Here is a 12,903-nt window from a genome sequence, read left to right as displayed (position 1 = left end):
TGTTACAAATTTAAGACTTTATTTTCGAATATTATAATTTAATTCGTAGGATTTATTTTTGTGTTAACCACCACATTAGGGTATTCGATACAAAAATTGTAAAAAAATAAAGTGATTATAATTTAAGTTTTTATTATTTACCATAAAATAATATGAGAGGTTTCTATAATATTATGTTTTTTTTTTTACATACGTATACACTATTCATGTTTTATCAATTTCATGTGTTGTTAAGCAATAACATAATATATTATGAGCAAGTCAAATACTTATATATCTTTGATGTAGTGTTTCCAAATTAGCTCAATTTAGGTTTCCGAGATTTGTAACTTAACATCAATCAGCTTTTGATGATATGATATTGTTTTGAGTATTGTTATCGCGATATTATTTACGTAATAGAGCTCCAGATAAGGACGTGACAGCGGTGTCCATTGTGTCATTTTGTAAACTTTGAGCATTAGCTTTGAAGCTTTTTAGTAAAATGAGGTGACCCGAGAAAAGTAATTTACACTACGCAGTTTGTATAGGTTAATGAAGTTACTCATTATACACTTTGATATACACAACTGAGTAATAGTTATATAAATGTTAGAAATAATTAAGACAAACGCAATTATTCTTTTATTCTCAGGAGTATGGATAAAATTATTTAATTGGCTTCACCAATAAAATTATTTTAATACACATAAAATTAAATATGTTTTAAGTTGCCTTAAAATATTTTAAAATAGTTGTTATAAAATCAGTTATTATAAAATAATTTACAAAATAAATATAGTACCAAATGCTACCTTAAAAATCGATCAGAAGACAATAAAAGATTAAAACGACTGTTTACTACTGGTTCTAAATACCATAATACTATGGAGCTTTAATTGAAGGGTCCCGGATCTGCAGGAAACAGGATACCTCCAGCGACAAGCTGGCCTCGGTGAAAAGACCAGACTTCTCCTCCATGGGGACTGTCCGGCTCACCTCTGAACAATCCTGACGACGCCATGTCTAGCAGGACCGGGTGCCCATTCCGGCCCGACACGAACACGGACGTTACTGGAGTAGTGCCTCCTAGGCACCCATGTTCGTCGCCTGCGGACGGAGGTCTCGTCGGCGAACCGACTACGTTTTAATTTTAGGGTTTCCGGAACTGGTTTGTTTTTATGAACCGGGATTTCCTGGTTATTTCAGTACTTTCGTTTCTTTTTTGCTGTGTGGTTACGGCAGTAATAATATAGCCATCCTCTTTCTTCCTGTGGGTGTAGTAAGAGGTGACTAAGGGATAACACAGTTTCACTACCACCAACGTATAAGGCCGTTCAATAGCGGAATAGCTATTCGACTGATGGCTTTGAAATACCCAGACCGAAGACAGGCAGCAGCGTCTTCGGTGCGATAAAGCCAGCCTTGCAGTCACCAACCCGCCTGCCCAGCGTGATGACTATGGGCAAAACACATGAGTTCGCATCATAATGTCTGGCGCGAACTTGCGGAGGCCTATGTCCAGCTATGGACTGCGATAGGCTGAAGTGATGTTTCTTTTTACTTTTTATTATATAAACAAGTGTCATCCTTTAAAAGTGTAGTTCAATTAAACATTTAAATACGTTTCTTAGGAACTTGAGTAATTGAATGTATGTTATTTTAGAAAATATTTCAATTTCAATAGTTACAGGATAAGAATCAAAACGTAAATTAACATTGAGGCTTTGGTCCTAATTTATGTTGTGATATCTTTGATAAGATCAAAGGATTGTGAATCGCGGTAAGTCACGTATTCCTTTTGAACCATGCTAATGTGAGTAACAAATTTAGTGGTCAAACGTTATTACTAGATACGCATATATGTATTAAATAGTGAATTAATTGACATGCAAATTATACCCTATTTGCCTTTACTAAATTCTAATTCGTTTATTCCATACCTAAGCTAACCTAACCCTCACAGTCAGCATATGAAACTACGAACGTAGTCAAAAGATTAAAATTAAAATATGTTTACTATAAGATTTATCTTTGAATAAAATACCACGAAATCTTTTGGAATAATTAAACTTATTGCGAAATACACAAAACGTCGGCTATGCATGCATAAATGAAAAAGAAAAGTGAAATGTACTAATGACCCTAAATGAAAAAACCCTCTATCAGTTCTTAGCTTAAGATCCCTTTAAATATTAATTATAAATTGAGTACATTATATTTCATTAGATTTTGAATATTATATTTTTAGATATATCAGATAACACTATTAGACAAATATTTTAATTAATGATCTTCTTCGGCTATAACTATCGTGTCTGAGATACAAAATTATATTATACTCGTGGTACTGATTTTAGTTATAACACAGTGATTAATTAAAATATCAGTTTTAGATTAATCATTCTTTAAATTACGATTTAATTATTTAATATGTAGAAATAAAAGTAAATGAGAAAATGAAAGATACAAATAAATTAGAGTAATTTAGAAATAAACGCTAATTTTTATTTGCTTTTATATGAAAAATCTACTCTAAAAGAATTGTTTGTAGATTTTTTGTTTATCTGATTAGCCCTACCAACTAGGCACTTTGGGAGGTAAAATAAATACCTTCCGGTGGTTTAAAAGTAAATTCGTGTAAATGTATAACTAATCTGTGGATAGGTGACTTTGTTACGCTGTGAAATGCATTTTATGCACTGATCCTACTGCTAAAACGACGACGTAAGCGTGGGGCTCCTAGCGGTGTTATTGTCGTCGTAGTGGGGCGTTACAGGATTGCTGCATGCAACCGTGACGCTCTGACGGCTTTCGCTCCACAGCCTCAAGGCCTGATAGTGGGGTCACTAAGTGGCGCATTCCTCTAGACTGTGTAACGTATCTATCGGAGCGCCAAACTCGTGGCAAGCGCCTTCTCTCCTGTGTATAACTTTTTTTAACGCTGCCTAATTTACTCACTACTTACGCCGCAAAACGCGACGGGAGTGGGAAGCTCCCGGCACGGATCAAACGTTCCGCACAACCCACTAAAACCCAGTGGTGCTCATCGTTATAGTGCGGAACCACGGGATCCCTAATGCTACAACCGTGACGCTCCGACGGTTGGACCGCCTGTTGACCTAACGAAAGGGCAATTTTAATACCAACATAAATATACGATTAACGAAGATCTAGGTGTCAAATTAAGGTAGTTTAATTATGTATGTATGTGTGCTAAAACTGCTTTTCTTATGAATATGTGACATCCCGAGACAAAATTTAAATAATATTTTGAGCCTAACAAGCCTCATTTACTTTGTAATGTACTCGCCGTTAAATTCAAAGCATTATTTTGGGCCTCAAAGTCCTAAAAATAGGACATGGAGGCCAACACTATTCTAGAATTTTACTTTCAGCCTAGAGAACTTTCATCAATAAGATTCATTTTCACGATAGAAATGTAGGCTGGAGGCTGAATTTATTATTTTAAAACCATTCAGCCTATACTTGGTAGCGTTGTCCGCTTTTATCTAAATAATTTCAGCCTCCTTACTGTCATATAGGTTGTTGAGGCTCAAAATATTCTTTAAATTTTGTCTCAGGATCCTTAAAATCGTCATTATAAAAATATAGCGATGCTGAAATCCTTAAAATTCTCATGTTAACACTGTAAAACTAGGATGATTCACAAATTTTAAATTGTTTTTTTTTTGGCAATGATATGACAAATTTAAATTAAATAATTGAAAATTTTGTTTATATACATTTTAAATACGAAAATGTTACCTATTTACGTCAAAATTACTGATCAGTCTTTGTAGAAGTTTAATTATGGGTGGATGTATGGTCCTACATGAAAGCTTGAAAAAAAATCAAAATAGTAATTCTATGTATATGAGATAACGGACACTCAGCCCTGGTTGATGAGCTAAAACGCAGATTAATTCCTTGCATGCGTAACAATTGTTCTTGGCTGATTTACGACTTCATCATTACAACCTATACAGTCCACTGCTGGACATAGGCCTCCACAAGTTTACGCCAAAAATAACGTAAACTCATGTGTTTTGCCCATAATCACCACGCTGGGCAGGCGGGTTGGTGACCGCAGTACTGGCTTTGTCGCACCGAAGACGCTGCTGCCCGTCTTCGGCCTGTGTATTTCAAAGCCAGCAGTTGGATGGTTATCCCGCCATCGGTCGGCTTCTTAAGTTCCAAGGTGGTTGTGGAACCTTGTTATCCCTTAGTCGCCTCTTACGACACCCACGGGAAGAGAGGGGGTGGCTAAATTCTTTAGTGCCGTAGCCACACAGCACATTTTACGACTTAAAGTGAGAAAATTTGTTACAAAACTAATTAATGCACAGTGGTCTTAGTGGTAACTTTCATTTGACTCCTCCTGTGTACGTTAAATCTAAAAAATAAAGTCAGTCAAATATTATTTTTTACACAAGTTATAAGCGTCTTTAATCATGTAAAATAAAATAATTAATTTATTTAAATAATTTAATAACAAAATCCCACAGCCATCATGACACTCTTACTAAAATTTATAAAATAAATTTGACATTATATAAGTTACTACTTTCTATACACAACCCTATAATATCGCTTTATTTTTTAAAAAATAAATATAAAATACACATTAAAAATTATTTACAGTTGTTATTGCTTCCACTGGTTACAAGAGGGCTGTTGCATTTTTGTCCAGAGAATCGGCATAGCGATTCAACTAGAAAATGCTGCCAGGATTCTTGGCACCATTCCACACGGACAATTTATAACGCAACTATCTGTAAGTATTTAGGTTTTAAGTTGTAAATTGTAAATATATAAATATGTTATACACTTTATTTATTTATTTATTTATTTAATCCATCACGTTTGATATTTTACATCTATTTACAATTATCTATCGAGGAATGATACTTTGATTGGACTAAACACAAGAAAATCAAAATAAATTATACTAGAATTAAAATAAAAGTTTACACTTTTGATACATATTTACACAAATTGAAAATAAAAAGTTGCTATCTAACTGAGAACTTTTAGAAATATGACAAATATGTATATCATAATGATATCAAATGGAGATTGTATTGATCAAATTCAAGCTAGTAATGTGACCACATATGATAGTACGGTCGTACTACTTTTTTACTTTTTTATATTCGTCATTTTTAAAATTGGCTACAGTAACCAGTCCAGTGACCATGTCGTTTGCAACGTCGCCGAAATATCGAGTTTCAAAATGATGATAATCGTGGTAAATCAACATATATGTAAGTAAAAGTGCCAAGAGATATGTTTTTAAAAAAACCTTGATAGACGATGTTTCTCCTTTGCTTATATGTGTAATTTATCACTTACAGCTGGCTTCTGTGAAAGAAAACAATTAGTTATAGTTGAAGTGTAAAGTAAATAACAACCGCTCTGGTGTAGTGGTGCGTATGCCGTGAACAAACACCGGCTGTTTGCGTGTTCGATTCCCACTTGGGATGGATATTTGTATTAGTACAAATATGTCTTTCCGGCGGATATGTCGGTCTCCCCATCGTATGCATGCACACGTTAAGCTGTCGGTCCCGGTTGTTATCAAATACACCTGATAGTAATATTTACTCGTAGTATATTATATCCACCAATCCTCTTCCTTTATCCTTTTTCTCCATGGAGAAAGAGGCCTATGCCCAGCTGTGGGATGTTACAGGGTGAACCGTGAAGTGTAAAGGTTTACAATTAAAATGTTTTGAAGTAGTAATAAAAAAATTGAATATAAAATAACTGTTTAAAACTTAAAATATAATTTTTTATTTTATTGACAGCTTAAACTGTTATATTTTTTTATTTTTTTTTAAATTACTTTGATTATTTTATAATTTGTACGAGTATAATAATTAACTGATCTTGCTCAATTTATTACAAAATATTAATTCATTACAAAAAATATCTTAACATAATTATTATAAAAATTTACGTCCTTTTTTTGATAATTATGTAATTCCCTTGATTTTATATGATTTTATTAAAACAAACAGGATTAAGTTACTCTTACTAATAACACAGGCCATAGTTTTCACCTTAAAAAGATAATTAGCATTTTGGAAAGGTATCTATTAGGTATTAAGCTGCGAAATTAAATAATGAAAAAAAAAAAATCTATCACGCCAATTTTTTGAGAAACATTCTTTAGCCCCACACCCGCTGGCCTGGGTATCATATACATATATCGTAATATGTTCGTATACGTATATCAGTATTATTATAAATAATATAAATAACCAAATCTCGATACAACTACAAACAAGTATAAACACTACGTGAAGTTAAACCATAAATAAACTTACTTTATTTCTAAAATTGTTTGGACGTTTCCGAATCAATTGTTTGCTTTTACTTATTAAAGCTGTGTAGAATGTGTTCATTCGAAGTTGTGTTTCGTATTTTTCACAGTGTTCTATTAGAGTAGGATATAGAAATTTCAGTTCTGCGTGGTCGAGTGTTGGAAATAGGTGATGGAGCGCGTGGTCGCCGAAACGAGTGAGACTTTTAAAATGGTTTCCCGCATACTCGACCCTCTCAACTATCGTGTCCAGTTGATGAATGCCCCAATCAATAAATTCTTCCCTGAAAATATCGACATTGATATATTAGGTCATATATTTTTATAGTTATCGATACTGGAGTGGAGTATTATTTCAAGCGTTTTGTGATATTAAAAATGTATGAATTTTGCTTTATTTCAAATTGCTTTTAATACACACACATTTGACTAATGATTTTACTAATGTTTCAAAAAAAATTTCAAAGCAATAAAAAGATTTTAGATTATTGAATTAATTATTAAAAAGATGATAGCTGTAATTTGTTGGAAATTAAAATTGTTTGAACTCATTAATTTATTTTATTCTTTACATATTTTATTCATGCGAATTTGAAGCAGTGAACAAAGTGTAGAGTGGTTTTTTTTTAAGATATTAAGAAAATAGAAAATAAACAGTTACAGGTTGAATTGTGATCATGTGATCGGAATTTTAAAACTGCTATGAAATAATTTAACTTATATTTATTATAATAAAATCATAAAACAACAAATTTAAATTTTATTAATTAAGATTGCATTGGATTTTGTTTCATTTTTATGTCAAAAGTTCAAACAAATATATTTTTTTGATGGCAAAAGCCTAATCAACTTTCAAGCTCAACATCAAAAAAACGTAATTTGTTTATCGGATTTGCAATAACTGTTATTATTACATTGACATTTTCATTACGTTTGACTTGAAAGGACGCTATAGCTTTATATATTATACTAGCTGTACCCGTGACTTCATCCGCGTGAAATTTAAAAAAATATATATAAATTTCTAAAATAAAAGTAAGGCTAAGTTACTTCTTATTACATCAGCAATCTGTCAGTGAAAGTTCCGTCAAAATTGGTCCAGCCATTCAGAGATTAGCCGGAACAAACAGAAAGACAGACAAAGATTGTAAAAAAAATGTTATTTTGGCTGACATTACCGCTTACCGTGTACACATTCATATGCATTTAGTAGAAAGCGGTTATTTTCATATTACAAACAGACACTCTAATTTTATTTATTTGTATACATATAAAGTCTGTTGTATAAGTCAATTTTGAAAAAAATCCTTAAAATAAATCTGTAAATTTATATTCATAATTAAATCGCTGTAAATATCTTAATGATGATTTACCGAGGTACATCTCCTTCGAAGAAGTTGGTATGACTATGATGCCCAGCAGTTAGGCCGAACACCGTAAAAAAGAAACTGCACGACATCATCGTTGCGAGCCACACGACAATCGCCCAGGGTAGGGATAAACCACTGCCCCACCACATCCATATTGGTGTCATAAATGGTATCAGGTTATCCCAGAATAGTTTTTTGCCACTAATATTTAGCAAGCCAAGCACTGTGCTAAAAAAATAATATTAAATTTTTAGGATTACACATCCAGAAAGATAATATATTCAGACCAAAATTATATTGCTTAAATTGAGAGCAATATGATCACGGTAAATAGTATATTGTTAATGAATAGAAAATAAAATGCTTACTTTCTTAACATTTCACCTAAAGACAAAAACACAAAAATGACAGGATAATAAAATGCCCCCATCTGTGCCCATAGAGGTTTGTCTGATCTTGGTAGATATAATAGAAATGGTTCCAACATACTTAATTCAATATCATTCGCTGTATTCGTATGGAGATGGTGGGACATTGCGTGAGATATTCTCCAATCACTGAAAACAGTATAAATACATTATTATATTAATTTGTTATTGTTATAAAACATTATATATTGCAATTAATGTTGCAATGAATGTCAATGTCAGTGATACATATGTTTGGTAATATAGGATTTTGTAAAATTTTAAAAAACGATTATAAATCTAAAGGTGTATATATAAGTATAGCACAATTCACTTCATTCTGTCGCCCAGGGTCTCTAATAGGGTTTCTAAATTCAACCAGCATAGTCTCCAAAGACGCATAAATTACGTTCATGCCAGCCATGTAACGGTTCCCTAGAGTTTGAAGTGACCAATAATAATTTTCCAATTGATCAAGACTTTAGAAATCAGTAAGCTTTAACTTAATGGTTAACGTTTTAACTAAAGTAGGATATATTCTGCTCAAAACCTGGAGCAGCTCGACTGGGGAAGTACCTCTACATTATAGATGATAACATTAAAAATAATACTGCCGACTGTTTACCGATCGTATAAAAATAAAACGAAATTTCAAATTAAGCAATAGTTTGTTTAATGTATGTATGCATGCAATAAATAATTTTTAAATTCCTTACGAGTATGAAAATCCACTAAAGTTGTAAAGGTACATTCGCCAACTATCTGACCTATGAAAATAGTTGTGGGCAGAAATAGTAAGTGAACTCAGCAACATGCCAAGAAACAACGTAGAGGCTGCTCCGTACATTAAATTCTTTGACCAAAGCCAACAACACAGTGGACTCGCGGTTATAAAACATATTAAAAGCAAATCGGTAACATTATCGCTTTTTTTCCTAATGTCCTTGGGTATATCTTTTAATACTACAGCTACTTTTGCTTTCAAAGTTTTGTAAAAACCATTTTCTTTGAATGTAAAAGGTGAGTTTCTGGATGTTGTCGCTTTTTTAATAAAATATTTCGGTAAAAGCGCTTCAGCTACTCCGCTGTTTATGTGGTGTGTTTCAAAGGCTTCCGTAATATCCGTGCCCTGAAAACGTGAAAAATTTATAATTAAACAAGAAATAATTATAAATTTTATTGTTTGTCTTTGTTTGTTAAGACTTTTATACTCTTTATAAAATAAAATAAAGTTCCAGTTGTCATGCAAATAGGGAGAAAAGCTATCATATTGATCTGTTGTGTTGATTGTGTTTTCAGATCAAATAAATATTTAACATCGTATTTTAAAAATTAAATGACACCGTTCTATTTCCGATGTTATGCAGTCCTATAAATTCCTGCCATATATTGAACGAAAATAATATATTGTTTACCTCATAAAATACATTATTTTAAACAAGTTTCTCAGCAATTTATTGATGTAGAAAAATCCACATAGACTAATGATTGTTAAGGAAAAACGTATTTTTTATTATAAAATAATTAACTACCTATAACAAGTTAGCTATAAATTTTGATGATGTTAGTTTCTATTACATAAGACGGAAAATAATTATTATGCCTATAGCTAATTACGTAGCTCCCTTTAGCCTGGTTTTTGATATGGCCATAGTACGGCTTCAGCTTCAGTTAAAATAACTAATTATACTAGAACTGTTATGGATAGCCAGGGGACTCAGTACTGACGTAACTAGATGGTTGTAATGCTTTAGATACATTAGGCTATAATACATTATTAGCTATTTAAAATCCTTTTAGTGTACCTCAATCAGTAGTTAACTGGTATCATTTTAGTTTACCATATGATTAACAAGTACAAAATTCGTACTAACAGACTGGTTGCCGTGACCAGCAGGGATACAGGGCTCACGATATCGTCTCTACTATTATCTGTTTTTATGAATACTGTGTCTACATATCTCTTTTATGTTCCTTATAATTGATTGACACTCTACAAATAATAACTTTGATCTATTTTGATTTAAAAGAAAAAACACTATAAAATAAAATTGCCTTGAAATAAGAGGAATGCCTGTAGAATTAAGAAGAAAAGCTAAATAGTAGAGCTAGTTGGATTTTTAAAACAGGTACTTTTTAGCGTAAATATGGTTGATAACGCTAAAAACTGGCTCCAAGATTATAGAGGTAAATAGTAGAGCTAGTTGAGTTTTTAAAATGGGTACTTCTCAGCGTAAATCTGGCTGATAACGCTAAAGATTGGCTCTAGGGTCATATATCCTCCGGTCGTGTGGTCCACCACTACCACTATAGCCTATCGCAGTCCACTGCTGGACATACACCTCCACAAGTTCACGCCAAAAACGGAGTAAACTCATGTGTGTTGTCCATAGTATAATTTATAGTATTTATTATTTTAAGTAAAAAGAAAAGGAAACATAAATATTGGGTACGACCAAGCCTTAAAGGAAGGAAAGTACACGGAGAGACTAAAATATTAAATTCTTCTGTCAATGTTTTTATTTTCCTTTGTATTTTGAGTAATCCCATAGCATCACTGATAATTTTCCATTTATACTTTTTCAAGTTCTTATTTTTATAATTTTCGTACTTTTAGACCTATAGTACTCTTTGTGTGAAATTTAAATCAATTAACGTGTCGGCTAATTCATTCACCCACTTGACGGGCCCGTTTCTGTTTCCAACTAATATTGCCATTGAAACACAGTTCCCGACATTTGTTTTTACAATTTTTGTTGTTAGCATAACGTAATTATACAAACTTTTGTTACCAACACGTGTTGACATCACAAAAGTTGACATTTTTTTTCCGCGGAGACCCAGCTTTATACTTTAAGTTAGTGCAGAAATAAATCTAAACTTTGTTAAATCATTTTTATGGTTCGAGAAATATAATTAAAATGCACCTAGTATCATTTACCTTTTATAACAATTTTTAAAATAATTTTATTATTTTGCTTTCATAATTTGATTGCCATTAATTTAATAATTACGCAGTAAGTTATGCTCTAAAAAGTATAATCACAAAATCGACGGATGATAAAAAAGATACTTACAAGGACAACATTTGCTAACACAATTAAAAAATACAACAATTCGTTTTATAAGTTGTTATTAGTACTCAATTATGTGTAATTTTTAACGCTTATTACGTGATCTGCATTGTATATCTATACTAATACTAGCTGACTTGGCAAACTTCGTAACGCTATATTTTTTTTTCTTGAATATAATTATTACATATATCGAATTAACATATAGCCTATCTTTCAAGTTTTATTAAACTGCACATTGTGTGCAAAAATGATTAAAATCGGTTAAGTAGTGTAGGTGTCCATCGAGGACAAACAAAGTGACGCGTAATTTATATGTAGTAAGTAAGATAAGATTATAAAAAGGAAAGATTTTAATATTCATTTATTTGTAACGGATAAACGAATAAAACTACTGGAGCGATTCTATAAATTCTTTCATTATCTTCTTATATATATATTATGCTCGTGACCCGCCCCGGCTTCGCACGGTCGCAAAAACCATCAGTGTTCCTCTACTATATTATGCATGTATTATACATAAAAACATTCCTCTGGAATCATTCTATTTACTAAAGAGAACCGCATCAAAATCCGTTGCGTGGTTTTCTCGCTTGAATCGAAGATCTAAGCATACAAACAGCGGGAAGCGAGTTTTCTTTATACTATGTAATGATTAAAAATTCCAAATTATCACTTGGTATTTTTCTATACTTTAACGAGAGAATACCAAACTGCCAAAATCGTGCACCTAAACCATATGGGTGAAGCTGCACGCGGAAATCTGCTCTTATATATAATCGCAATTGAATTATATTGTTATTATCAATTTGTATTGAAAATAAAATACAAATTCAAAGTAAATTTAAAGTTAATTAGGCAAATTTTATAATGCACTTGATATAATAATAATAATAATAATAAAACTTACAATTTTATGATTGTATTCATCACTTAATTATTTTAAATAAATTCTTAATAAAATGTAATAAATTCTACACCATATAAACTATAAAACTATTTATACTTGTATATTGTAAAATCGTATAAATATGTATTCTATTTCATTATTAAACGAATCAATTTTTTGTACATTATTCTATGAATTGCAATAATTAACATCGACCGCACTGATCAATCTCTATCGTTTATTCTCCATTCTACGTTACGTTGAGAAAAACGTTTGTGCTGTCCTTAGCTGCATTGGAAACCATTATACCAAACAAAATGAATGAATAGAAATTACCTTAGTAAATTCAAGCCATTGGGAACCACCGGGATGAGAGGAAACAAAGTCAGTCAAATCGTAAATATCATCGTGAATGCGCCACAGCCCTTCAGCACCATCTTGAATTTGTTTACCCGCTAACCATTGCTGGGCGGTTCTTGGTTCAATATCTCTAGTTATTGGGTATTTAAGTTTAGGAAAACTGATCTGTCTCTTATCAGGATCTGGGGTCATTTTTTCTGAAAATTAAATAAAGTAATTTAAATGTAACAATATGTAACATATCATCATCTCAGTTCACAGACGCCCACTGCTGGGCATAAGCCTCCCCTTAAGTTTTCCACGACGATCGGTCCTGCGCAGCATGCATCCAGCAGCTTCCCGCGACCCTGACAAGGTCGTCGGTCCACTTCGTGGATTGTAACATAATGTAACAGATAAAAGTAAGTATTTAAATAGTATAATAAGGTATCGACTTTAGTACACCTACTAACATCTTATAATTATTTTAACGCGCATGAAATTATCGATCTGTTGT

The 12,903-nt window shown here is 32.1% G+C and overlaps 1 protein-coding gene across 1 annotated transcript; it reads right to left on the bottom strand.

Annotated features, from left to right (window-relative positions):
* Positions 1–4,453: 4,453 nt before the first annotated feature.
* LOC123654984 (cytochrome b5-related protein-like) lies at positions 4,454–12,599 on the bottom strand. The gene is made up of 6 exons (XM_045590835.1): positions 12,384–12,599; positions 8,801–9,213; positions 8,046–8,234; positions 7,681–7,905; positions 6,312–6,591; positions 4,454–5,343 (listed from the first exon to the last, which is right to left on the bottom strand). Exons 1-6 carry the CDS (start codon positions 12,597–12,599, stop codon positions 5,311–5,313), a joined length of 1,356 nt encoding a protein of 451 aa, XP_045446791.1. The 3' UTR covers positions 4,454–5,310.
* Between the last annotated feature and the right edge of the window lie 304 nt (positions 12,600–12,903).

This window comes from Melitaea cinxia, chromosome 7 (assembly GCF_905220565.1).
Source record: "Melitaea cinxia chromosome 7, ilMelCinx1.1, whole genome shotgun sequence".
NCBI lineage: Eukaryota > Metazoa > Arthropoda > Insecta > Lepidoptera > Nymphalidae > Melitaea > Melitaea cinxia.
The sequence above is the reverse complement of the archived record's forward strand: the minus strand, read 5'-3'. Positions and strand labels throughout refer to the sequence as shown.

Excerpts from the sequence above, each read along its gene's own strand:
- LOC123654984 (XM_045590835.1), bottom strand. The coding sequence starts at position 12,599 with ATGACCCCAGATCCTGATAAGAGACAGATCAGTTTTCCTAAACTTAAA. Across the intron at positions 8,235-8,800 it reads TTTAGTGGATTTTCATACTC|TGATTGGAGAATATCTCACG; the intron begins GTAAGGAATTTA and ends TACTGTTTTCAG. Across the intron at positions 7,906-8,045 it reads TTAGGTGAAATGTTAAGAAA|CACAGTGCTTGGCTTGCTAA; the intron begins GTAAGCATTTTA and ends TTATTTTTTTAG.